General features: G+C 38.0%; 1 protein-coding gene across 3 annotated transcripts in view; it reads left to right on the forward strand.

Annotated features, from left to right (window-relative positions):
• The first annotated feature begins 12,317 nt into the window (after positions 1–12,317).
• NAALADL2 (N-acetylated alpha-linked acidic dipeptidase like 2) overlaps positions 12,318–27,805 on the forward strand; it is an 860,785-nt gene continuing 845,297 nt past the window's right edge. For 2 of the 3 annotated variants that reach the window (XM_088452338.1, XM_088452340.1), the window contains exon 1: positions 12,343–12,438. In XM_088452338.1, the coding sequence (XP_088308464.1) occupies positions 12,396–12,438 (43 nt within the window). In that variant the 5' untranslated portion in view covers positions 12,343–12,395. The other variant, XM_088452339.1, reaches the window with a different exon arrangement.

A 27,805-nucleotide genomic window follows, 5' to 3' on the forward strand; every position in this document is an offset into this window, starting at 1 on the left:
CTTCCTTTTGCAAAGGATAGTTTCAGAGTCAGTTTTTTTTTAAAACAGTAGTTATCTTGGTCCCCTTCTGGGATAAAGATCCATCCCAAGCAGGAGGATTCTTCGGAGGAATCTTCAATAGGGGAGGAGTCAATTAGCCTTAACAAATTACATACAGGACTACCTCCAATTATTACTGTGGATATTGAGGATGAAGGTGTTGGTGGTATATATTGCAGGTGCTGGGATCTAGTTGAACTTGAGAGAAGGGAGCTAGCTGATGCTGGACTGCCTATTGTTATATTTTTAGCACCAGTTTGAGTTTCTGGTGTCAAAAAATTAGCTGCAAATGATGTAACAAGGAGGAGTTTCCTATATTGTAAAAGCCCCTACCTCTACTTGCCATGGTTTTACAAAAGCTACAGATGGCTTGACATTTGTTATCTTGATATGGATAAAAATAATTACACACATAAGAGGTGCATTTGTTGGTCCTATGCCTAGGCATGACAATGGTCTTCCTCTTATCATGGCCAAAAGCTGCTTCCACTGGTGCCTGACTTACTCAAACAACATCCTCATCCTCAACATCATCCTCATTAGCACTGGCAGCAGCCACACAAATATCCCCCTCATCCTGTTGCATTTCCTCAGTGGTATTCTCAATTTCTATGTCATCAGCTATACTTGTGTTGCTCATTCCCACATTTGCAGAGGGAGCAGAAATGGGGGAAGGTGTTTTCACTGCTAGCACAACAGTGTCAGAAAGGTCAGGTTCGTGGACACACTTAGGGGTAAATTTACTAAGTGAGAGTTTTTAGAAGTGGAGATGCCCATAGCAACCACTCAGATTCTAGCTATTATCTGCTAGAAGGTGCTAGTTAAATGCTAGAAGGTGCTAGTTAAATGTATAGTAAAATCTGATTTGTTGCTTTGGGCAACATCTCCACTTCTAAAACTCTCACTTTAGTAAATTTACCCCTTAGACTCTCCTCAGGGATTTGTGACATTTCTGTTTGTGAATGGACAGTTTGTTCTACTGCCTTAGTGGTTTTCATTTATTGACACCTCTTCTACACTCTGTTTGAAGAGGAAGATGCCTCACTGGCACTTGCAGAATCCCCACTCATAAATAAAGGCCATGACCTCAGTCTATCCTTGCCACTGCATGTTGTGTATGGCATGTTGGCAATTTAATGTTTTTCTGCACCACACTTCCCCTTTATTAGATGTTTTTTTTCTGTAGCACTGTGTATTGTTTTTTTTATTTTAGATGCCCTGACTTAGACCCTCTATGCCCTTGAGCATCGACTTTAGTAGATGACATTGAAAGACTAGCATTGTCATCATAACTTGTGGTAGCAGCTGCAGCAACAGTATTTGGTTGCTCTTCTCTAAACTTATTATTATTAATATTTAAATTTGCAGATTACTGCATGGCTTATATATGCATGTGAACAAAGCACACTAAGGTAAAGCACAACAAACAGTACAAACAATAGAATTTAATTTTTTGATGTTGCAGCTGTATTCTAACTGCATGGAGCCACATTGCTTATATATGCACATGAACAAAGTGCACTAGGGTAAAGCGCACCAAACAGTACAAACAATAGAATTTTATTTATTTATTTTTATTTGATTTTTTGATTTTGCAGCTCTACTCAAATTGTGTGGAGCCACAGGGCTTATACAAAGCACACTAGGGTAAAGTGCAACAAACAGTAAAAACTGAATTTATTTTTTTATGTCATTGCTCAATTCAAACTGCGTGGAGTCACAGGGCTTATATATGCACATGACCAAAGCACACTAGTGTAAAGCGCCCCAAATAGTACAAACAATAGAATTTAATTTATTTTTTTATTTAGATTTTTTTATATTGCAGCTCTATTCAAACTGCGTGTGGACACAGGGCTTATATATGCACATGAACAAAACACACTAGGGTAAAGTGCACTAAAAAATACAAATAATAGAATTTAATTTATTTTTTTTATTGGATGTTGCAGCTCTATTCAAACTGCGTGGAGCCACAGGGCTTATATATGCAAGTAAATAAAATGCACTAAGGTAAAGTTCACCAAACAGTACAAACAAACAATAGAATTTAATTTATTTTTATTTTTTTTATTTTTAATTTTTGATGTTGCAGCTCCATTCAAACTGCGTGGAGTCACAGGGCTTACATATGCACATGGACATCTTTACTGATGGACATAGAACAGCCAATATACAGCAGAGTACAGCACAGCATACAACAGTGTGCACCCTTATATACATTGACTAAATGCAGTACAGCCACTTGTAAGTCTGGACACAGGACAGCATACAGCAGTGTGCACCCCCTATACACATTAACTAAATGCAGTACAGCCACTTGTAAGTCAGGACACATCACAGCCTATATACAGCAGAGTACAGAAGAGCATACAGCAGCGTGCACCCCTTGTACACATTGACTAAAACCAGGACAGCCACTTGTGAGTCTGGACACAGCACAGTTTATATGCACTACAGCAGATTACAGCACAGCACACAGCAGCGTGTACCCCCAATACACATTGGCTAAGAGCAGTACAGTCTGTTTCTAAGTACAGCATACAGCAGCGTGACTGACAAGGAAAGGGCGCAGAGTTCTGTCCGCAGCACCTTATATACTGTAGAATCCAAAGCCATGAGGATGACGTTTTACCTCAAAGCGGAATCCAAGTCAGACTCAGATTCACTCAGATTTCTGAAGTTCGTGTGGGTTTGGATTTTGAGCTATCCAAACCGCTCATCTCTAGTTCTCAGGAATATTTTTATTTTCTAATCACTGAAATTCAATTTTAATGTGACATTGTTTTATGTAACAATAAAAATTACTCCCCACAATTGAATATGTACCAGCCATGCATACTTTTCAGGAGTACAGTATTTGTGACCCAGGTGTATGTACAGTACTTTAGTTTGCTCAGGAAAGTTTGGTGAGGTATGTGCATTTTGATTTTCAACTAGTGCCATACAGTAGATTCTCAAATGTATTGAGATCAGGGCTTTGGTTGGGCCATTGCAGGAATTTTACTTTTATGTTCTAGAGCTACTCCAATGTTAGTTTGACCTTGTGTTTGACATAATTTATTATTTATTGTGGCAGAATGCGATTGGAACTTGGGGGATTTATTTTGTCAGTTCTGATTTCACACTGTGGGTGTTTAGTTTAATGGGGCACTGGTCTTTGCCAGAGACCCCTGCAAACAAGTTTGCACTCAATTGCAGATGCCTACAGGTTGTGGCCCCCCCAGGCGGGCATCAAATGTGACTTTATCGAAAATGGAAAAAAGGCATTGGAGAGGTATGAAGTACTATGAAATAGATGAGAGGGAGGGAGCTGAGTAGAAAGCTCAGGGTTAATGTACAGTGTATATAACAGAAGAGACAGAAATATGAATTATGCACTGCACACAATGATGTTCAGAATAGTGCAGTGCAACACATGCTGGTTAAACTGTAGAATTCTGGAGCACAGTACACAATAGAGCTGTGCACAGACCCCAGTGTTTTGGTTCGAAATCATCATAGCAAGCCAAGACAGGTGGCCAGTCATGTACAGACAGTGTAAACAGTGAACATGCAATAAACAAAATGTCTAAAGTGGCTAATATAAGTGCAAGACCCTCGATAATAGGTAAAGGAGGGTGTCTGGGGGAGTCTGTAATATATATTTTTTTCTACAGTGTGTGTTCCAGTTTATGAAACATTTTAAAGAATGAAGGACCTATTCCATGTGTGAAGATGAAAATGTCAATTTTTAGGCTGGAAGGAGAAACAGTTAATTGGTCATATAAATTTACCTTTCTTGAGGAATTCATTTGGCTGTATGCAGCTTCCCATAGGTTTCTGAGTCCCTACTGTGTATCATATCTATGATCCATGTTAGTTAGCATCCAGACAATACTTCAGAATGGGAGTAGTGTTAGTCCAGTGTAGGCGAATGTCCACGGGCTTGCAAATACAGTACCAGCAGGTAATAAGGAACTGATGGTCTTCTCCTGATGTGTCTCTGTGTCTTTGTGACACTTTCATCAAATGAATAGTACTATCTACAGTTCAGTATATAGACTTCTGGAAAGTACGGGTTAAGCAGGATCAAATCCAGATAAAAGGTAGTGTTCAGTAAACAGGTGTCTGTCAGAAGGACTAAGAAGTTGCAATCCAAATAGCAGGCCAAAAATGGTATAGAGCTGTATTTCAGAATGGCTAAGCAATTGCATATCCAGATAGAAAGCCAAGTTTGGTAAGCAGATGTCTGTCAGATGGACTAAGGGCCTGATTCAGAGCCGGTCGTAGGCGGCCGCTCGTTCGCTCCGAGTGATGTTCGCACAACTGCGCATGCGTATGGGTTGTAATACGCATGCGCGAACCAGTCATTGCGGTCGGAAATTGTGTGCTCGCAAAATAGCGAATGCCTGCTAATTTGAGTGACAGAATGAGGCGTTTGTGGGTGGTAACAGGGGAAGGTGCTTGAAAACGGGGAGTGGAGATCCGAACACAGGGGTGCAAAAAGGTTAAAACGGGCGTTTTAAGGCTGTGCATAATTAACAAAGCAGCGTCATCGACCACGTCACTTGGTTGTTTCTTAGCCTGAACTTTTCGCATGATTGCGGTAGGAAAATCCAACCACAAGCACTGCGAGCAGTTCAGATGCCTTTCGATGTACTCGATTAATCTAATAATTAGCGGAGATGACGGAAGATGCGAGCGGCCAGGGGGCATTTTACATAATAGCGAGCACATGTTTCATTCGCTCGCTCAGACATAGAGGCGTCAACAGACCGCAAAGAGCGAGCGCTCAATTTAAATAGCCGGCCTCTTTTTCTGAATGAGCGAGCGCAAATAGCGTCTGGCTCTGAATCAGGCCCTAAGTATTTGGAAGCCAACTAGCAGACAAAGATTGGAACACATGCTATATGTTTGTCAGAAGGGCTATGGAAATGCAGATCCAGATAGCAAGCAAGATCCATATGGAAAGTCATGTTCACTACACATGTGTCTGTCCATGGAGAACTGATCTAACATGAAAGTAATGGGAGCAAGTTGTTTCGGCAATATAACCTAATCAACAAGCAATGAATTTTTGGTATGAACTACCATATATGTTGCTAGAGCCAGAACAGGAGCCCCCAAGCACTTGCCCACTCCTTCCATCAATCTTCCTGCAGTATCAGCACTAATGCATAATGTCAAACCTTTTGAGACATTAAGGGGTATATCTACTAAAGTGCAGGTTTTTAGAAGTGGAGTTGTTGCCCATAGCACCCATTTAGATTCTAGCTATTGTCTTCTTGAAGCTGTATAATACATGATAAGTAGAATCTGATTTTTTGTTATGGGCAACAACTACACTTCGAAAAACCTGCAATTTAGTAAATATAACTCTAAGACTCTGGACCTTAAAGGAGAGAATTTCCACTGGAACTGATAAAGTTTACACTAAATTAATCCATATAAGGAAGATAACAACTCGATTCAAAAGCATTGGCCCATATTATTGTCGGATATGGACCTGGCATCTAAACTGGACAAAACAGTCGCCATGAGCTGGAGAAGGTCAATGAACTTGAAAGATCATCTTACTAGGAGTCATTACACAAATATCACCCCAAAGTACCTACCGTAATAGGGACCTATCCAGGGGGCTCATGTAAAATATGCGATCACACAGTTAATATCAATAAAATCAAAGATAAATATGGAGAGGATCTTAAACTAAAATACTGTCGAAGTAAGACTGTTATTTACTGTATAATGTGCCCATCCGGATTGAAATATATTGGTATGACAACATGCATGCTCAAACTGAGAATACTGGAACATATGGGCACTATCAGACATGAGGAATCAGACCTGACTAAAATGAAGCAATTAACCACAGTAGCCCGACACTTTTACTCAAAACATGGAGGTTCAGCTATAGATTTAAAAGTATGCAGATTGGAAATTTTGAACCTCGGTATCAGGGGGGGGAGATGCTACTAATGAACTTTTGAAGATGGAAAGTTACTGGACCTTTAGACTTGGTAGCATTGCTCCCAATGGGATGAATGAGAACATTAACTTCAGTGCCTTTTTATGATCTTTTATATCATGTATCAATATACACATTAGTGAGATATATTTAGGAGGGATTATTATTTTTATCCTTTAATGTCATCTTATTGTTACAACTTGTTATTGTTTATTAACAAGCATATAAGTCACTATGTAATATATTTTTCACAATATTTAAATAATTATAATTAGAACACATGTAATGCATTTTATATTTTGTTTACATTTATGGCATCTTGTATATACTCTATTACACAATTTTTTCCCCTTATACAACACACACAATTATATCACCATTTGACTATTAAAATTAATACATATTCTCCATATGTAACCATTAACACAGTGCACAATTTATTGCACATATTAATTTTCACCAATTAACAATTTCACATGATTCTACATATTTTCCTTCCCTTCCCTTCCCTTTTCTATTCACTCTTAGGACATCAATTTCTATTATTCACTTTAAAAGTATTTTCACTTTTTAAAAAAAAAAATTTTGCTTATTTTTTTGCACTTTTTTATATTCTCATTATTTATTTTTATTATTATTATTATTATTATTTTTTAATTTTTTTTTCACTCAATAACAATGTGATATAACTAGCCATAATTGTATTAAGATAATTGGTTCCTTTTTAATAACCTAGATTTTAGATACCATTTATTTTCATTTGTTTCTACTGGTACTAATTTTGATACCTAATTAAACTTGAAAAAAAAACAAATAAATATTTAATTCAGAAGATTTGACTATAAGTCCAATTTCAGATATTTTGCATTAAGCCAAATATAACATCATTGTAATATGTCATGTATATATTTTTTAGAAGATACATCACTTGTATATATAATTTTTCATTATTCCTCAATACTGGATTCATATATCTAATAGAACTCACTGCTAAAAAGTTATTGTTTCATCAACATGTCAATCACCAGAGAGGGTCCCAGGCACAATCATTAGGTATAGGGACAGCCAATTGACTAAGAACAATGCCAATCTTAAAGATGACTGATTTGATTGACTATTAATTGAATTTAATCCAGGCATTGAGCAAGGGAGATCACATGACTTGTGAACAAGCCCAATGGCTAAATGCATGTCAACTACTTCAAACTTTTTTCTTCCCACAGTCAGCCCGGTCAGCTGACCGGCAGAAATGCTGACAGAGCTTCCAGCTTCCAGTTTCAGATTGTATGTATGTTGACTCCCACTCAGCGCTGAGCTTCAGCCGTTCGCTGACAGTCAGCACTACCCAGGCATGACAGAAAGAAACAGCGCTTTACATCCACTATATTGAGGGGGAGATGCATGTTTAGCACAGCTGATATGGGAACCGATCACCCGGCATAGTCTGGATACATCAGCAGGATACAAGCAGATTACAATACTTATGGTCTCTATCTTCAGGTGGTGGTTTGACTGGTCTGGGTGAATTTAATCCCTGCAATACCAATTGGCATCAGAGTTTATCTAACTCCCATTACTGCAAGACTCTTAATGAACCATCACTGTACTATTTTTTCTACAGACACAAGCTTCCCCACTCTCTCATTACTGGTCCAATACGTAGGAATTGTATAACCAGTAAAAGCAGAAGGGGGGACACTTCAAGTGTCTTACTAATACTTCTTCGAGTTATACACTCTATATGTATTGTGACCTATCATACCTGCTGCTACATCAAATTAGGAGATATATATATGTGATAACCTACATGTTGTTAGTGGTGGAATTGCTTGTGAAAAGTCTTATACTCCACCACTTGATATTATCTCCATATCTCCTATTGATAATTTCAGATACCATCTAAACATTGAGTTTTATATGTATAGACTATCTGTGTGATACTTACTGCAATTGACGGATCTGAGCAATGTTATGAAGATTATTTATGCTCCTAATAGACTGGCACTATATTAATTATTAATGTTACATATTATCAAAACTGTGAATTAGGGAATTGTGCAATATAGTAAGCTCATTATTAATAGATACAGAGGCTATTGATTGCACAACAATATTACCCCATGGGAAATGTTCAATAATATTATCTACATTTAGAATCAGGGGACTGTGATGAATTGCAGATTATCTTGTGTTCAACAAGGTTCGGTGCTATTATAGGTACCAGCATTTCCTGTTCCCTCATTTGGAAATTGTGCACCACAGGGATATATTGCGTAATTGATTGCTGCTAACGGGACATGGGCAATCGAATTGAATGCAGTAAATGATAATCTCTGTTTCAAAGTGACTGATACTAATCACGTCCATTCCCTCATATATATGGAAGAAGGGAATTGTGTTATATATCAGGTATATTATTAAAAAACTGACACAGAGAAGAACAATTGCGTTTATCATTCCTCAGTACTAATTATAATTTTTTCATGGGCTATGTGCAATTTCTCCTTAATTATATGCTGCTATTTGGGTTATTATAAGCTATGATGGTTATTTATGCTTCAATAAGATTGGCACTATATTAAATACCATTGCTTTATATGATCCATATTAATTGTGAATAAGCGTAAAGTGCAATATAGAAATTTCTTTATAAACAGACACGGACGTGAATGTTTAAACTTACTATTAGTACCAATTACCTGATGGATGATGTGCAATTATTGAAGAATCCTAATTATATGCTATTATCATATCTGGTGAATTATATGGATATTTGGCGCAACTGTTTTTTCTATATTGCTGCTAGATGGGATATGTGCAATTGAATTTAATGCAGTAATTGATTATCTCTGTTTATAAGTGACTGATACCAACCACATCCGTTCCCTTTAATATATGGAAGAAGGGATTTGTGTTATATAAAAGGTATATCATAATACTGATACAGAGATGAACTATTGAATTTACCATTTTTTTTACTACCAACTTTAATTATTGTTTCATGGGCCATGTGCAATTTTTTCTTAATTATATGCTGCTATCTGGGATATTATAAGCTATGATGGTTATTTATGCTTCAATAAGATTGGCACTATATTAAATACCATTGCTTTATATGATCCATATTAATTGTGAATAAGCGTAAAGTGCAATATAGAAATTTCTTTATAAACAGACACGGACGTGAATGTTTAAACTTACTATTAGTACCAATTACCTGATGGATGATGTGCAATTATGGAAGAATCCTAATTATATGCTATTATCATATCTGGTGAATTATATGGATATTTGGCGCAACTGTTTTTTCTATATTGCTGCTAGATGGGATATGTGCAATTGAATTTAATGCAGTAATTGATTATCTCTGTTTATAAGTGACTGATACCAACCACATCCATTCCCTTTAATATATGGAAGAAGGGATTTGTGTTATATAAAAGGTATATCATAATACTGATACAGAGATGAACTATTGAATTTACCATTTTTTTTACTACCAACTTTAATTATTGTTTCATGGGCCATGTGCAATTTTTTCTTAATTATATGCTGCTATCTGGGATATTGAAAGCTATGACGATCATTTATGCTTCCCAAAGATTAGCACTAAATCAAATACCAGTGTTTTATACGATCCATATCAACTGTGAATAAGGGTATTGTGCTATATAGAAATTTCTTTATAAACAGACACGAAGATGAATGTTTAACTGTACTATCAGTACTTATGTTTAATCATTACAAAATTCCAATTGTATGCTGCTATCATATAGGATATGTGGAATATTTCACAATTTATTGCTATAAGGAACTAATGCAATATTCTACACAATTGTTATTTGCACTGTACTAAATAACACAGAATATATAACATTTCTTTTGCGGTTAAGGGCCACACAAAGAATCTATACCTTACCAGATAGGATTTACTATAATGATTGTGACTGGAAGTACTTACTAATATTTTCACCAATTTTACTATTTACAACAATTTTTTTCAAAACAAAGTTTTTTCCAAATAAATTCTTTCACATATTTTAGATGAGTAGGTAGAAATAAAAGTTATGTTTTAAGCATTATCATAACACACTTGTTATTTAAGAGTGCCCCAAAAAAGGAATTTTCTCTTTTTTTTGCCCTTGCAAAATACCTTTAAGAAAAGGTTACACTGATATAGATGTGGCACTGTGTGAGAGATACATTCATACTTTGAATGTAATTTTTGTTGCATGTGTTTGCAATTTAACAATATATTTTTATGTGTACACTATATACCCGCTGCTATTGATAAATTAATACATGTATTACTTTGTTATACTCACTTTGCACATCAACAAATATTACTACTAAGTACTTGTTAATAATATTTATATTCCTATAACTTATTTAATTGTGAGCTGGGAACAAGCATAACCTCCTCTCAAGGACAGCTGCTTTTGTCCACCTCCATTAATCCACATTCTTATGTTCATCGCCTATATAGATTTTTTTTGTGTGTTTCTAAAGGGGAGACTAAAGGTGCATGTCCACTAGACGAGAAAAATGAGCGATTGAAAGATTACAACATCGTTATCGTTCAATCATTCATTAATCGTGCAGTAATTATGCTGGCAACAACCAGTGATGCATGTTCCCGCTGGTCGTTGTTGGCATTTATCATCGCCTGAACATGGAGGCCAACCTGACGAGATTGTCATGTTGTGCATGTTCGGGGATGAGGGAGGGTGCCTACACTGAAAGACATGTCATTCAGTGTGGGCACATTATCCACTGCACAGGATGGAGAATGATTGAACGATTACAATGTTGTAATCGTACAGTCGTTCCACTCTCGTGTAGTGGATATACACCTTAATTACCCCACTTTAAGTTATAGGAAAGATGGTGGTCCACAAAGTTGCTGTGCAGGTGCACACTTATATACAGTACCAGAGGAAAACCAGCACCCAGACCCAGTAGGTACATCACGTGAACTTTAGTGTGGGCTACAATATGCCCTTCCCTCATCTATGGAAAACTGTTTTATTCCATAATGCTGGGTGATATTGTTTAGTGATCATAGGTGAACCCCAGACAGTAGCTGCTAAGTGGGCCACATAATTTGAAAGAAGAGACTCCCCTCTTTAATATGTGAGTGACCCCACATTTCGTGATGTAATTATGGATGTGATAACGCACGTAGTGCTCTCCCACCCATATTAATGGAAAATGTCTGTTTTACATAGCACAAAATAATATTGACTGGTGATCACAGGTGCACTTTACTCTGCCGAAGGCCTACAACTTTAATTGACGATGATGCTCCATGATGATGTGAGTGTCCATCATCATGGACGCTCGCATCATCATGGAGCTCCCTCCGTCATGCGCATGCGCATTTGGGTACCATCGACCCGCTTGCGAGCATCCTGCGCTCGTGAGTGGGTCTGAATGAGACCCTCTGTCTACATGCATTCACATTTCCAAGAAATGCCCATTGAGTGGTCGCAGATAAAAGACAGATATGTATATGGAACAGCAAGGTGCCGTTCCAGGCACTCTGCATGCCAAATACAGGTGCCACCTCCTAGTTCTTGCACCTCTGTGGCAGCAGTACTTGCCCACCCCTAGTGTGCATCGCGGGCTGCATATGCAGCCCACAATGCATCCATAGTTTGTTCAAAATCACTAGATGCAGCTACTGTACATTCAGCCTATTGTGTGACTAAGAATAAGGCCTTAGCAGGGTTGTAGAGTAGGAAATGGGGATATGCAAAGCAGTTTTTATCAATTGTGTTCATGGGAACTGTTTAGGCTGATTAAGGTATACTGTAGGACGAGAATCGATCTGTGCCATCTCTTAGCTGTGAGTCCTTTTGCAGAATAGTAACATGCATGGCAATTACCACTTCTGAAATGCACCCTCTCTTCCCTTTTCATTCATAATAATCTATATAAAATGAAACCCCATTGCTGCACTGCTCTCCAAACCTATGAGCCTCAGTGCATATGCAATCAGGTGCAGTTGGTGAAATAAAAGAGCACAGCAGGTCTACAGCTGTAACTGCAGAGCTGCTGTGTTATACTTTGTAAATGACCTCCAGGGAATGTAACAAAATTATTATTTAAAGGCTACAATATTAAATAACAAATCTAAAGCAAATATACATTACAAAGAAACAAAGGCATGTTGTCTGGAACAGGGTACGTAGATCAAAGGATATGATGTCAGTTGATAGAGAAACAGGTCAGGCAAGCTCAGGTAACTCAGGAAACAGGTTGCTAATTATTCACTAGCTAAATAGGTATACTATTGCAGCACTACAGTACTCTACAGAGTCAGGAGGTCACAGCCAGCACAGTAAGTTATTCAACGTGAACCGGCTACTTTTATTTGTTCTGGTTTTTTTACATTAGACCTACAATGGGTGAAAAGGAATCAAATTCTGCAAGTATGTCCCTGCAAGGTAAGTTCAGCAGCTTTTTAAGTGATTTTTCCAGAGTTCAGGTGTTAGATTAGTCTCTGCAACCTGTGAAAATTGTATTGCCTCTTGCAATAGCATGTGTTGGTGTTTTCATACCTAAAGCATGACTAATTGAAAATGTGGTGTGATTGAAAAGGCGAAAGTGTTCTGAGTAATGCTATTTTTCTGTGGCACTTTGTTAAGGTAATGTGTGAGTGCTAACATGATATAGAGCGGTGTGCTAGAGTTGGCTTGTTCCTCTCCTGGAAATTTACAGTGCAGTGGTCGTTTTGTACCTGTCAGTTTGACAGGCTCAGCTTGTATCAGATCACATAGTTAGTGCAATTCCTATGTTTTGCATTAGTGTTATGACATAGTTTTCAGCTAGCTCATAAACATGATATTTAATCATCTTGTTTTCATTTGTGTTCTGTATATATCAGCTGGATGAGATTTTTACTTTGATTTTTCTATTTACTCATGTTTGCCGAGTTTCGGTTGTCTGAATTGTGATGATTGATAATCGACTGTTTGTTGTATATTCTAGTATTGTATACTAGAAGCACTACTATGAAATGTAATGCTTATGCTGGGCATACACTATGCAATTATTTGTCAGATATCTGTTTGGTTGGAATGAAAATCTGGTAATGTATGGGAGCAAATAACATTAGAATTTGCTCCCAAACACTAGAAAACAGACCAGATTTTCCTTCCCACCAGACAGATTTGACAGATATCTGACAGATAATTGTAGAGTTTATGCCCAGCATTACAAAGATCACACATGGAACCATGGTATAAGCCAAATGTACGGTACATACTTTGTGGGGTGAATTATGTACTGTATATTTATGGGGGGGAATCATACCCAATTACATGTTTTACTATAGTTAATGCAAGTAAGCAAATTTATATGTACATATTCATTTTTTATGAAATTATTAATATATAAAAATATGACATGAAATTAAGGTAGTCCCAATATTTCAATTTCGATTTAAATCGAGCTTCTATTAGAATACGTTTATAGAAAGTGAAAGTTGAACCTATTACAGGGGTGATCAGGAAGTAACAGCAGATATTAGTATTCTGAAAGGACATTTTCACTCCCTGGCATACTCTGTCATATCACAACCCTCAAAATGATGTGAACAGTGTCTCCATAGATAAACATAAAAAGTAGGAATACAGACATACATTATTATATACAGGTGGCACTAAATGGGTTGGACTGTTCTGGCCATTTTCTTTTTTTTTACGCGGTCTGTCAGGAGATACTGAAGCAATGGGCATTGCTCAGTATTGTATTATCTCAGATTCAATTCCATTGCAGCTTCTTCGGCCAGGAGTAGCAATATGGATTACAGTGGTACTGGTAATATAAATTGGTACTATATACAGTAAATACTGTAACTGGTAATAAGTATATAATAACTGGTATGGATGTAAGGGGGCTGCCTAACAGTTACATGTGCTTAGAGTTGCTTTCTCTCTCTTTCTAGAAATGCAATATGTCTTGCACACAGTGGCGTAATTGCATCCCAGATGTCCAGAGGCAAGTTATAATTTAGTGCCCTCTTATCCCCCATATTTACAGCCCTAAGTGGGGTGAATATTATTATGGGTGATGAAGGAGGTGCCCCTTCAGTGCTGGCTGTTCAGTCTCCGACACGGGCCCCCTCCTCTCTGCCCGGCAGCACACTGAGCTGTGCATGTCCAGTGCCGGAGTTATAGACTCTGGGCACTAGAGTGTGTCCAAAGTCTATAATGAATGCACAGGTCACCGGGAAAATGGCCGCGGCGGCCATTTTCTCTGTCCTGCGCATGCGCAAATGATGGGAAAATGGCCGCCGTGGCCATTTTCCAGTCGTTTTACAGCGCCGGACCCCCGCACCGACGTGGGACTCCAGAGAGGTAAGTAATATTATGGGTCAATGTGTGCGGTGCGGGGCTCCCCCTGGACCCAGGGGCCCGTGTTCCCTGCACCCATTATAGATACGCCCCTGCCTTCATTGTCTCCCATACTTCTGCCCCTGCTTGCACAATAGTTAAATCAGACTTTCTCATTTGGGGCGCTCCCAGAAAAGAACTAGTGCTGGTAACATATTTGCATGGTGAAGATGTGAGAGGAGACCTTGGTTTAGTTTTTTCACCAGGGACCTATAGTTATATTGTACAGGGGGCGGGGGAAATATTTCTTTAAGAAGATGCATTTTTTTATTTTTTCCTGTTCATAAATGACCGCTTGTACCTTTTATGCTATACGTTCTCCTGCAATGTTTATACTTGGTAAGTCTGTCTTTGAGAACAGGACAGTGAATTATACTTTCCTTTCAGGTGTAGCTATTATCATGAGTTAATAAAATATTATTTAAATATGTTGTCACAGTAAATTTGGGTAGATAAAATATATATTTTAGGTTTCATAATTGTGTATTGCTTTGCATGTGAGCTACAGTATGAAATAGAGATAGATGTTTGTTCTCTGGACTTATGCACCTGACTATGCAAGATGCCAGAACTGTTTCAGGGCCTGTCTGATTTACGGTGTAACCTGAGCCAATCATACTTCATTCTCACACTGCAGTGAAAATACCTCAGCACACACATTTCATTTGTTCTACCAAAACTATTTACTTTACTCTGAGATCACTAGTTTGCCTAAGAATGTCTGTGCTGGCTTATACCTGATGTCTGAATATGCACAGCTATTACTCTGTGTTTTCTGAGCTTGTGGCTTGTTGCACTCACTTTAGACAACACTTTTTTGGAAAAGACAAATGATTTTAATGTAAATCTGACAGATTATATGCTGCAAACTTTACACTTAAATGTATCAGTATTTTATTCACTGCAAAGACTGACACAAAACATCCTAATGTGTAAGAATTGTTTGTATTCTGCTGTGTTTTCTACCTCCACTAAGAGATGCATGTGTCTTGTATAGAAGCATGGTTTTGTATTAACCTACTGGAAAGGTCCTGTAATAGGGCACTGAGAACTATTCCTGTTTCAATCTGACATACTGTGGAGATCAACAAGGACAAGCAATTGATCCAGCAGCAATTACAAGGTCATTCTTTGTCACTGCATTTTCCAAGGAGATACCTGATATTCTTTCTGCATTGACCACATTACAACCTTCTTTGAGTACCGGGCATTTTTCCAATGATCTTTTACTGTACTGTTTACCTTTTCATGGTAGGCCTACTTCTACATTAGTGGGTGTGATGGTTAAACATTCCAAGTAAACAGATTAAAATCAATTTGTGCACTATAATAACAGAGTTTTTCAGGTGCGAGACCTGAAGTCAAGTTATTATTAGCTTTTATTTTTAAGTAACCACATAGTTTTTGCTGCACAGAGAATATAGAGTAGAAAAAATATACAAACAAAAACAGTGAAACTTGTCATGTCATAGGTGAAGTAAATGTTAAATGGCTCATCTAAGCAGCAACAAACAATCCAACCAATGCTGGGTAAACACTGACAGATACATTGGCCGATCAATTGATCGGCCAATATATCTGCTGCCCCTCGGCCAGTGTGACCAGCATTATGTCGGAGAACGTCGTCGTTCACCGACATATAGCATTGGCTGTACTGCACAGCTGATGGACAGGTATGTCTGCAGACATATCTTTCCATCGGCAGGTGTGTACAAGCGGTCTGCAGACTGCCCGTACATACACAGCGGCAGCCGCAGGGAGGGGTTGGGACGTGCCCCCAACCCACCGGCTGCCGGGACCCAAGGGCACAAGCATATCATGGCCATTCAGTGTTTATGAATGACCATCATCTACAGTGTACATCATAACTCCATCTGCAGATATATCTTTATAGTGTGTACCCACCTTAAGTGAAATAGGAAAAAGTAGTTTGAAATAATATCTGATTTTGCTAACTCAATGTAATAAAATGTCAGAAGTAAACTTGCTCAAGCCCAACAAGTTTAAGTTTGGTTAATAAAATAATTTTTTGTATTATTTTATTTTAGATCTATTGTAATCTACAGTAAATTAAGATGTTCTTTATACGGTTGCAATAGGTACATGTGTATAATCTACAGTTAAAGTTGCTTTTGGCAAAATTGTATACTGTAGAAACATGAAGTTAAGAAGTAACTATAGTTTGCGTGTTGGCTGTGTCTGAATGAACTGTTAATCCAAACAAGTATAACTAGTTTATTATGCATACTTATAGAACATTAAACACTTTGTCTGCCATACATTATGACGTACTAATATTCATAAATTTAATCTTACTATAAGAAAACTTTGGATGTGATTTAAATTGAATGACAAGACTTATTTATAATGACCCATAGAGTGTGTGTGTGTGTCTATAAATATATATATATATATATATATATATATATAACACCAGGTCCGGCACTACCCGGTGTGGATGGTACAGATGCTGGCTCCAGTGCCTTCCTTAGGAGGCAGCATACCCGTAAACATGCAAGATATCTTAGTGGGTGAAGATATGATGCCTAAGTTATGGCACTCAGCCTACTAATGCTTCCAATATTAAATAATCAGTAGCAAACGCAGGATTTCCAGAGGGGGGTTTCCAAATGCTTGATTTTAGAATGAGTGAGGCCAGTCAATGAAGAGGGCAGAATTAGTACTTAACCAGCTTTAAAAAGCATCATACAAAGTGTATTGTGTGTATTAATTCCAGCATATACAGGACCAGTGATCACAGTAAGCCATTAGATGCACCAGTAGGCCATCCTGCCTGAGCTGAATGTATTTATTTTAGATGTGGGCACCATTCCAGAGCATTGGAGCAAGTCCAGGAGCCTGGAAGGGCAGCAGAAGAACCTAGCACTGCCCAGGACATATATGTAAATATTGGGCTCTATAGCAGTGCATCTCTAACAGTGCATGTTTTCCAGATCTTCTAGTTGGTGCACAGGTTATTTATTACTGACTGATACATGTTAAAAGATCCACAGGTGGTGCTAATTATTTAATTTGTGATACTGAGAAGCAAATGCAGCACTAGCAAAATTCTATTATATTACTATTTCTACTATGGTCATGTGTGTGCTGGGGAGGGGGGTTTCCAGGCAGATGGAAACCACCCCTGCATTTGCCTATGATAATGTAAACATAAAAAAGGATGATACCTACATAGGGTATATGGACACACTTTCCCAGTTGTATGGTGGGTGTCAGCTTAGTCCTTCAGTAAACCAATAGGTGAAGCAGTGAGTAATACTGTATCTTTAATAGGTGAATATGGAGAAAGTGCAAAATATTGTAATACCTTCAGTACTAATTTACCGTAGATATGATGTATCTTAAAGTACTATATGCGCACCAGGCATACACTTATACAAGCATAGAAGTGGAACATGCATTATTTTTCTTTCAAAGAATAATTTAAGGATGTGGACTGGAACCTGGCCTTTGGTGGAGCAGTGTGATCTTGTTGGACTTTATGGAAGGATATCCCCCAAGAAATAAAATGAAACATTTTTGCAATAGTGTGCTGTTGTTTGGTGAAAATTAAGAGAGGAAAGGGAGCAAGATGTACTTTTTACACTAAAAAATATCCCAGTGTACAGACAATGCTATTGTGTGTACCAAATATAATTTTTTATATTTAAAATGCATATATGTTCATATATATAATATATATATATATCTACTTGGATATTAACCTGGCATACTAAAAATCTTCATCACAAAAACTATGATGGTGAGGGCCGTTGAGAGCTGTGATGGGCCCAGGTACTGGGGTGAGTGACCAAATCAGGTAAGCAAGACCATGCCCCCTCAACTTTTTTAACAAGAGTACAATGCGCACACAGGGAAAGAGGGAGGATTTGTCCCCATCAGCCAGGAGGTTGATCCAGGGGGTATGAGGTTAGAGCATGATCAGAGTGATCATCCCCCTCCCCTTAGTGACACTCACAGGGAGAGATAAGAGACTGCTGTTGATCATCATCATCAGCCTCCATGGACCCACCGCAGTCCAGCACACAGCAGCATGTGCTGGGCTGGAGAGAGAGACCACTGCCACTGGGCTCCTGTTGCTGGTTACTTAGTTACAAATAGCCATGAGCAAGGGCATGATGTTTATAGTGGTTATAGTCGCAGCTGGCTAAACTGTCAGTGTGTTTCCTAGCATATAACTTTTGTTTAACTCACTTCATCGTAATTGCATCAATACACAATTGCGCTAGCTTACAGTTCACATTATATACTGTCTGTCTGGTTATAAATGAACTTAAACATCTTATTAAGGTGGACAGATCCATTATATCTAAGTGAGATTAATCCATAAACCTTAGACAATAAAATCAAGGTTATGAGCTTGCTTGAGTGGAAATGTATGGGTTCCCCTTTACTCTGGTCCTACATACACATTGTTTTTAGTCATTTCAAATATATTGACCCTTTTGTTAACACACTGAGGGGTCAATTTAATGATATCTGGTGGTAGCTATCCACAGTCTGGTGCATAAATATTGGGACATTGACAGAATTTTCACAATGGTTTTGAAATGAAACAAACAAGATGTGCTTTAACTGCAGACTTTCAGATTTAATTTGAGGGTAATTACATCCAAATCAGGTGAACGGTGTAGGAATTACAATGGTTTCTATATGTGCCTCCCACTTTTTAAGGGGCCAAAAGTAATGGGACTATCAACTCAAAAGCTATTTCATGGACAGTTGTGGGCTATTCCCTCATTATTTCATTATCAAATAAGCAGGTAAAAGGTCTGGAGTTGATTCTAGGTGTGACATTTCCATTTGGAATCAGTTGCTGTCGACTCTCAATATGAGATCCAAAGAGCTTTCACTATTAGTGAAGCAAGCCATCATTAGGCTGAAAAATCAAAACAAACCCATCAGAGAGATAGCAAAAACATTAGGTGAGGCCAAATCAACTGTTTGGAACATTCTTAAAAAGAAAGAATTCCAACGGAGAGCTCAGCCACACCAAAAGACCCGGAAGACCACGGAAAAGAAATGTGGTGGATGACAGAAGAATTATTTCCATGGTGAAGAAAAACACCTTCACAACAGTTGGCCAAATCAAGAACACTCTCTAGGAGGTAGGTGTATATGTGCCAAAGTCAACAATCAAGAGAAGACTTCACAAGAGTGAATATAGAGGGTTCACCGCAAGATGTAAACCATTGGTGAGCCACAAAAACAGGAAGAACTGATTAGAGTTTGCCAAACAACATCTAAAAAAGCCATTACAGTTCTGGAACAACATCCTATGGACAGATGAGACAAAGATCAACTTGTACCAGAGTGATGGGAAGAGAAGAGTATGGAGAAGGAAATTAACTGCTCATGATCCAAAACATACCACCTCATCAGTGAAGCATGGCGGTGGTAGTGTCATGGTGTGGGCATGTATGGCTGCCAATGGAACTGGTTCCATTGTATTTATTGATGATGTGACTGCTGACAAAACAGCAGAATGAATTCTGAAGTGTTTCGGGCAATATTATATGCTCATATTCAGTCAAATGCTTCAGAACTCATTGTACAGTGCTTCACAGTGCAGATGGACAATGACCATACTGCAAAAGCAACCAAAGAGTTTTTTAAGGCTAAAAAGTGGAATGTTATGCAATGGCCAAGTCAATCCCCTGACCTGAATCCGATTGAGAATGCATTTCACTTGATGAAGACAAAACTGAAGGGAAAATGCCCCAAGAACAAGCAGGAACTGAATACATTTGCAGTAGAGGCCTGGCAGAGCATCACCAGGGATGAAACCCAGCGTCTGGTGATGTCTATGCATTCCAGACATCAAGCTGTAATTGCCTGCAAAGGATTTGCAACAAAGTATTAAAAAGTGATAGTTAGATTTAGGATTGTTTAGTTTGTCCCATTACTTTTGGCCCCTTAAAAAGTGGGAGGCACATATAGAAACCGTTGTAATTCCTATACCATTCACCTGATTTGGATGTAATTACCCTCAAATTAAATCTGAAAGTTTGCAGTTAAAGCACATCTTGTTTGTTTCATTTCAAAGCCATTGTGGTGGTGAATAGAGGCCAAAATATGAAAATTTTGTCAATGTCCCAATATTTATGCACCTGACTGTATATGTAACACTGCACATAGCAGCACTGATACATACAGTAGTACAACCACAATTTAACATCCTGGAGATCCTCTTAGACCCCCCCCCATGAAAACTTAGCTTATATACAGTACATAGGTTTTCTTACATTTACCAGCAGTGGCAGAGTGCATAGTTAACCTGTAAAGGTCTCCTGCAAAGCCTACTCAGCTATACTAAATTGTGTGAAGCCATTGTCCTTCTAGAGATTTATGTGGATAACAGTAAAGAATGGCCACAGAGTTACCACAGAAGAAATTGAGCCATTTTTCCAGTGAAAAAAACAATAGAAAGGATATATCTGAGCCTCATAAATAGACCCATAAAGGCCTACTATGTGACCACTTGGCTATGCATTCCTTCCCTGTTAAACTCCTTTTGTCTGCTATTTATTTCATAAGGGGTAAAAGGTTTGGCTGCTGCTAGTCTTTTGCTTCTTATACCTTGGGAAATGAGACTGAATATAGTCTGGTCTGCTAATTTACTAATGCTATGATGCTATTATGATATCTTACCAATGCCAATCACTTGTCATGATTCAGCACTTACATGAGCCTGTGTGATGTGAGGTACATAGAGACAAAGCATATACAATTATGTTTAATATGATAAAATATATCTAATGTTTAATGAATGTACATTAAGATAATACTGGGCAATAGTTTTATACAGAATGTAAAGGAGAAATAAGTGAACGTTTCACTTACATAAACATAATTGTAGCTGTGGGTAAAAGGAATCATGGAAGAATTCTCAACATGAACTTGATTTCCATGAATTGGGCATTTATATACATATTACATTACAAGACTGTTTTTTGTTGTCAGCAAGGTCATTTATAGCTAGTTTATGGCTGTAAGTAAAAGTTCATATTAAAAAATTAAGTGTATGCTTTATGAAATCAGCCACCATAGTGATACTCCTTTTCATCAGATAGGAAAAGGAGTGACTCTGGTGGAGGATTCTAAAGAGCCTACACTAATTTCTTTTAATATGAACTTTTACTTACAGTAACACAATAATATGACAATTGTTTTCTTTTGAGATTGGAACTTGCCTTCCAAAGGAGGAATACTGCAGTTGAAGAAAATCCTTTAATTAAAAGGGATGTATTTTGATTTTTATCATATATTTTAATATGTTTATTCTAAGAGCACCTATATTCTCCTTTCTATTGAGTTTTACTGTTACTTTGAGTAGTAGGTGATGCTTTTAGTTTTATTCCATGTTGGCAGCTCTTATTGTGCATTTCAGGGTACTGTGCAATGTTTAGTCTAGTTTGTGTCTGTGTATCTACAATAGTTCTGCAGTCCAAGCCCCCTTCCCCTTTCCTCTATATTTGTGTATATATTGTGCACTTGAAGGTTGAGACTCCTTATGCTTTGAACTAGCACCTCTCTCATCTGCCCTTAGGTGTTTTAATCAGTACAGTTTCCTTCATTGCTCTCTACATACTGTATTAGAATGGGCACTATTAAAGGTAAGTCCTGGATACATTGACACAATATACTGTATTCGTATTAGGGATGTTAGGGATCCATGTGATGGGTTTCATTTTGACATGATGGATGGGCAAACATCTTTGGCCAAACATGTACTAATAACCTCACTTACACTCCATGTTAATTGTAGAGTTTATCAGGATACAGTGTGGTTTGGATACAGTGTTACAGTGCAGGTCAAATACAATGTAGTTTGTATACACCAATGATGCACTTACTGTGACAGAGGGTGCTGGCATTGTCCTCATTCGGGGGTGAAGGTTGTGTCAGCTGTGTGGGGGTGTCAGCAGTGTCGGCAGTGCAGGTATGCCGGCAGTGTTCTAAATGCAGAAGTGTTGGCAGTGCAGGGTGCCATCAGTGTCCTCAATGTGGGCAGTTCAGGGGTGTCCTCAGTATGGGAGTGCTGGCAGTGTCTGCAGTGCAGGAGTGCTGGCAGTGTGCTCAGTGCGGGGGTGTCGGCATTTCAGGATTGCAACTGTGGGTGGTGGTGTCCTTGTTGCTGTGGAGACCACCATTTTGTGTCTAGTTGCCCCATTGGAGATGCGCTGATTGGCTGAGAGCCATGATAGATGCCAATTAGTGGTCAGCCCATTGATTTAAATAGGACTTTTGAAATTGGCACCCTAGACAAAACCACAAGATTCAACAGTGGGAACTCAAGGTTTTGGCTCGGGTAAGGATCCTAAGTAGACATGGAGATCCGAGCTGTGACTTAGATCACCTCAGATCCCGGAAGTTTGGGCGTGTTCAGATTCCATGGTATCCAAACCGCTCATCCCTAATAATAACACAGAAAGATTTTAGTAAATCGATACAATTATGCCACAAGATTATACATAAATATTCTCTCTTTAAAGCACTATGAGAGGCAGAGGGGTTCAGCAGCAAAGTAATCATTCTATTAATATACATTTACTTCTTTCATTAACACATCATTACAGTATGCTATTTTCCTGACATCGCTTATAAATTCACTTACTATATGTTACATCTTTGATTACCCAACTTTCTTCTTGATGAAGATGAATACAGTAAATGTACTGTACAGTATTCATAAAAAAAATGTCAATTCTGTTTGCAAATCATATTTCACTTCCTTAAAATTGTCCTTCTTATGTGTTGGTTCTGATTTACCAAATGCCAGCAATTTGCCTCTCACCAATCTCTGTGATAGCAGCATGCAGTAAAAACATACTGAGTGAAAGATAGTGAGAGCCATTTTGTGTCAGTAGATAGACAGAGAGCTTTGTTTGTGCATGTCTAGGTGGAATGGGATTGAAATGCCGCCGTTTAGCTGCCAGTTCAAATCCCGACAGCATGAGCCTGACAGCAGGAAATCCTGACAGTGGCAGGTAAGTGATCTAACCCTCCCCTCTCCCCCTCTAACCCTAAACTCCCAGGGTGGTGCCTAACCCTAACTCCCCTTACCGCTCCCCAAACTTCCTGGGGGGGTGCCTAACCCTTGTGGCCACCAGTCCCATGACTTAATCCCATCTAGGCAGTGTGATCTAGGATGATTTCTGCTGTACCTATGCCTTAAACTTCTAGCAGTGGTGGTAAATTGCCTCATCATCACTGGTGTGATATTTTCCTTTGGAATTTTTACTTTCCCCCTTATTAACAACAGCAAGATGAACACTAAATGCACAAATAACATACTGATTTATATTTTTGGAACTGACATTCTGGGTTGTCAGGTATGTTTCTCCAAAATACAATTTGATACCTTTCCATTTGTTGGATCACGGTGACCTTCCAGGGTGAATTTCCTCACTGGTCCTAACTGACTGTTTCCCTTGTGACTACATGACCATTGCTATGTTATTTATGTCACTGAAAAAAATAAATTAAATCACCAATTTTAAGCTTGCAATGGAATCCGGATTTTTACATCATTTATGACCCTTTTTTGAATTGGAAAACATCTTCATTTTTACTTGTAAGGTTGTTGGTGATGGAGAATGAGCAGCTATTGCACTGGATTTATAATTTTTTTCGATGTAGGTTTTCTGAGATCTTGGAATACAATCAAACCAAAAAACAAACCATATAGAAGATGCAATACTACTTTCTATGTATACCTGTTGCAAGTGACCATTCACTGCTTTAGGAATGCATCAGAATGTTTAGTGCATTTTAATTAATTCCTATGGCATTGACTTGGAGTGAACTCTTATTCATGATGAGACCTGTTTGGAGTAGTAGTGCATCGATTATATATTTTATTATTTTGCCAAGATCTTGGGCTGCCTACATGGAATTGAGTGGACCCTTTCCATTTGGATATGAGTGAGTAATAAAGTGTTGATAGATTTTCTACAGTGCTAAAAATAGATCACAATAAATAATTTTGCTCAAATGTGTAATAGTATATTTAATAACTGAAATCTTCAAACCCTTCAATAGTGTGGGTTCTAATTTGTATTTTGAATATGAGGTTGAAGATAAAGGAAAAACAACTTTATTACTAAACAATGAGCTATATGGATACAGATAATGGCAATCCAGTATAATATTTCAAACAAACCTTCTTTATTGGAGCTATTTTCACTATGTTACATCTGAAGTGCATATACTAACACTCTTAGCAAAAATACAAATATGAAAAATTCTCTTTCACAGTATGAATGCTAAAATTGTAATTTGAACAAATAAAAATTTAGAAATAGCATATGCAATTAGCTAAAAAAGGCAACTGAAACAAAAATAAAGCATACTGCAAAAATAAAAGTAGTTAATCTCATTTTCAGAAGTGATGTGACATGATTTTGTGGCTCAACAGTCTGCCTCTTTTTTGTCCTTTATAAATTGCCCTCCTTGTGTTGTTTAACCATCTTGAAAGATGATCACTATTTGCTGGTATAAAATGTTTACAATCTACTTGTTTATGGAAAGTGCTTGCATTTAAAACTATTATTTTTGATCTTTAATTTCAAAATGTTGTTAATTTGTATAATATACTTAACACTTTATTAAAGCATTTTGTTTGTCCCTGTATAATAAGAAAACAGTCTATGTACCTTTGCCATGGTATTAGGTACTTTTGGTGTTTTTTTTTTTTTACCAAAATTGCTTCATTGTTCCATTTAGATACAAGACAGTTGGCATTATTTGGGGCACATTTAAACCCCATTTCTGTACCCTGTAACTAATTTTAGTAACTCTCATTCAAACTCATGCTTATTATGAAAAGCTTTTATATATTGTATATGTATAAAATGTTAATACTAATATGTCTGTAATAAAAACTTTTACATTTGTTTTGCCAAAATGTAAAAATACTTTCTCATATAGCCTAACTTAAACATTTTAGCTGTAAGCCTAACTAAGAGCAATTAGCAACTATAGCCTGGAAGTTGAAGTGTCTTTGCAGTTCTGATGTATTAGATATGCAGATTGTCCTTTTCAGTCTGTAATTGATGTAACAGATGGTGGGCTTTCAGTGCATTGCTTTGAGCCTATAGCCTAAACCAAAAATAATTGTGATTGAAATCTCTCAATTAGAAGTTACATTTGTGTCTCTATATAGGAATCAGCCAAGGTGTTTTGTGGTGTGTATGAAGTACACTTTGTAAACTTACATTCTGTAACTACAGTATTAGCCTAATATGCCTATATGCTACTTAGTTATGTATCAAGTGTACACAGAGCAGAAGTGAAAATGAAGATTCAAATAGATAGAAACAAGGCACTGATAAGTCATAGATCCAGATCACATTTACAAATAGCAGAATTCAGACATTTAGCCCATAACAATCCTTGAAAAATGAAACTATAAGCTTATTTTATAAAGCTCCTTTGGCCTCCAATACCACCTCTATGCCGATGACACACAAATATACCTCTCCTCTCCTGAACGCTCCCCTTCAGTTGCCTCTTCGCCATCTCTTCCTGGATGTCCGAGCGCTCTCTGAAGCTCAACATGGACAAAACTGAACTCATCTTTCCCCCTAATAGAGTCTCTACTCCAACCAAACTCGTTATCACTGTTGATAACACAATCATCTCCCCTGTCCCCCAACTTTGCTGCTTGGGTGTCACCCTTGAATCCACCCTCTCCTTCACACCCCACATTCAATCTCTGGCTCAATCCTGTCAGCTCCAGCTACACAACATCGCTCGTATTAGGCCTTTCCTCTCCCAGAATGCTACCAAACTGATTATTCATTCACTAATCATTTCTCAGCTTGACTACTTCAACCTTCTCCTTACTGGCCTCCCACATTGCCATCTTGCTCCCCTCCAGTCTGTTCTCAATGCGGCAGCTAGACTTATCTTCCTCTTCTGCTGCTCCCCTCTGCCAAAACCTGCACTGGCTCCCATTCCCCTACAGAATCCTCTTCAAACTCCTCACCTTCACATACAAGGCCCTCTCTAACTCTACTGCTCCCTATATCTCAAACCTCATCTCCTTCCTTACATACTCCCTCTCGCTCACTTTGGTCTGCAAATGACTGTTACCTCTCATCCACCCTGGTAACTTCATCTCATGATCGTATCCAAGATCTGATCGTGCAGCGCCCTTCACTGGAATGAGCTCACTTGCTCTATTAGGCTCTCCCCAGCATTGCAGAGCTTCAAACGTGCACTGAAAACCCACCTGTTCATCAAAGCGTACCCTTCCAACACATAACCATGTCACCAAGTCTCTTTCTCTTCTGCCTCAGCCATCTCTACCTCACCTACTTCCTGCACTCAGGACCCCATCTACACACTCTTGCCTCATGTCATCTGTCAGTCTCCCCTCTCCCCTAGATTGTAAGCTCCTTGGAGCAGGGTCCTCTTCCCCACTGTCTCACAGCCTTCTTGTCTAGCACTTCTATGACAGCCTTCACCTTCCCAGCTGTATTGTGTATGGAGAATTGTGTTGCTAATTGTTACTTGTGCTCTGTTTATAAGTTGGTTACTGTATTGTAATGTAATGTTCTGTGTACCCATTACTGTATGTATGGCGCTGCAGACCTCTTGTGGCGCCCTATAAATAAAATGTAATAATAATAATATTATTATTATTATTATTATTATTATGTCAAATTACAGTTACTGTACATTTGATTTGTCTGTTTGCTTTGTTGCCTTTATATTGCCTGTATGGCCCAGCAGAAATTGTGTGGCACCTTGAAAATAAACAGTGGGTGGAAATTGTTATTATTATTATTTACAACATTTTAATTTTCATCAGTCTAGTTTCTCTAAATTAAATATTTTGATATCTGTTTTTTTAAAGATAATTTTTCATTGGTATGATACCTATGTTTCTTAATGGGATATGGTCCCTAGCAATGAATCCTAATTTCTTGCTCTGGTGGATGTGGAAAGCCATAAATTAGTAATTATGTATTTGGGAAAATCTGCTTCTACTGTAGAGTGCTTTACCCAGTAGTAATCTGTCCCTTTTTGAGTTTTTTGCTGATAAAAAATCTACAATTTATTAAAATAAGCCCTAAGAAACTCTACCAATTATCAAAGTGAATTTGAACATATTTGCTTTGCTTGCTTCCACAGCAAAGAAATATTATTCCGTGGAAGCACAATTTGAGTTGCTCTGTGACCTGAAACACTCATAATGTGATATTGATGGAAAAGATTTTTAAGTTTGTACATCACACTTAATTAGTCCTGGCTAGAGCTCACCACCTCTTCATGTAGCTAAAACACAAGAGGGCAAAGAGAATGGCGCACTGGAAGTGATTTTTCTCTCATAAAGGGAAAGTTAAACAGTTAAGTAACTTCAATCTCCCAAAAATGTCCTAAATTT

Source organism: Taudactylus pleione, unplaced genomic scaffold (genome assembly GCF_031769625.1).
Source record: "Taudactylus pleione unplaced genomic scaffold, aTauple2 ptg000037l, whole genome shotgun sequence".
In the NCBI taxonomy this organism is placed as follows: Eukaryota; Metazoa; Chordata; class Amphibia; order Anura; family Myobatrachidae; genus Taudactylus; species Taudactylus pleione.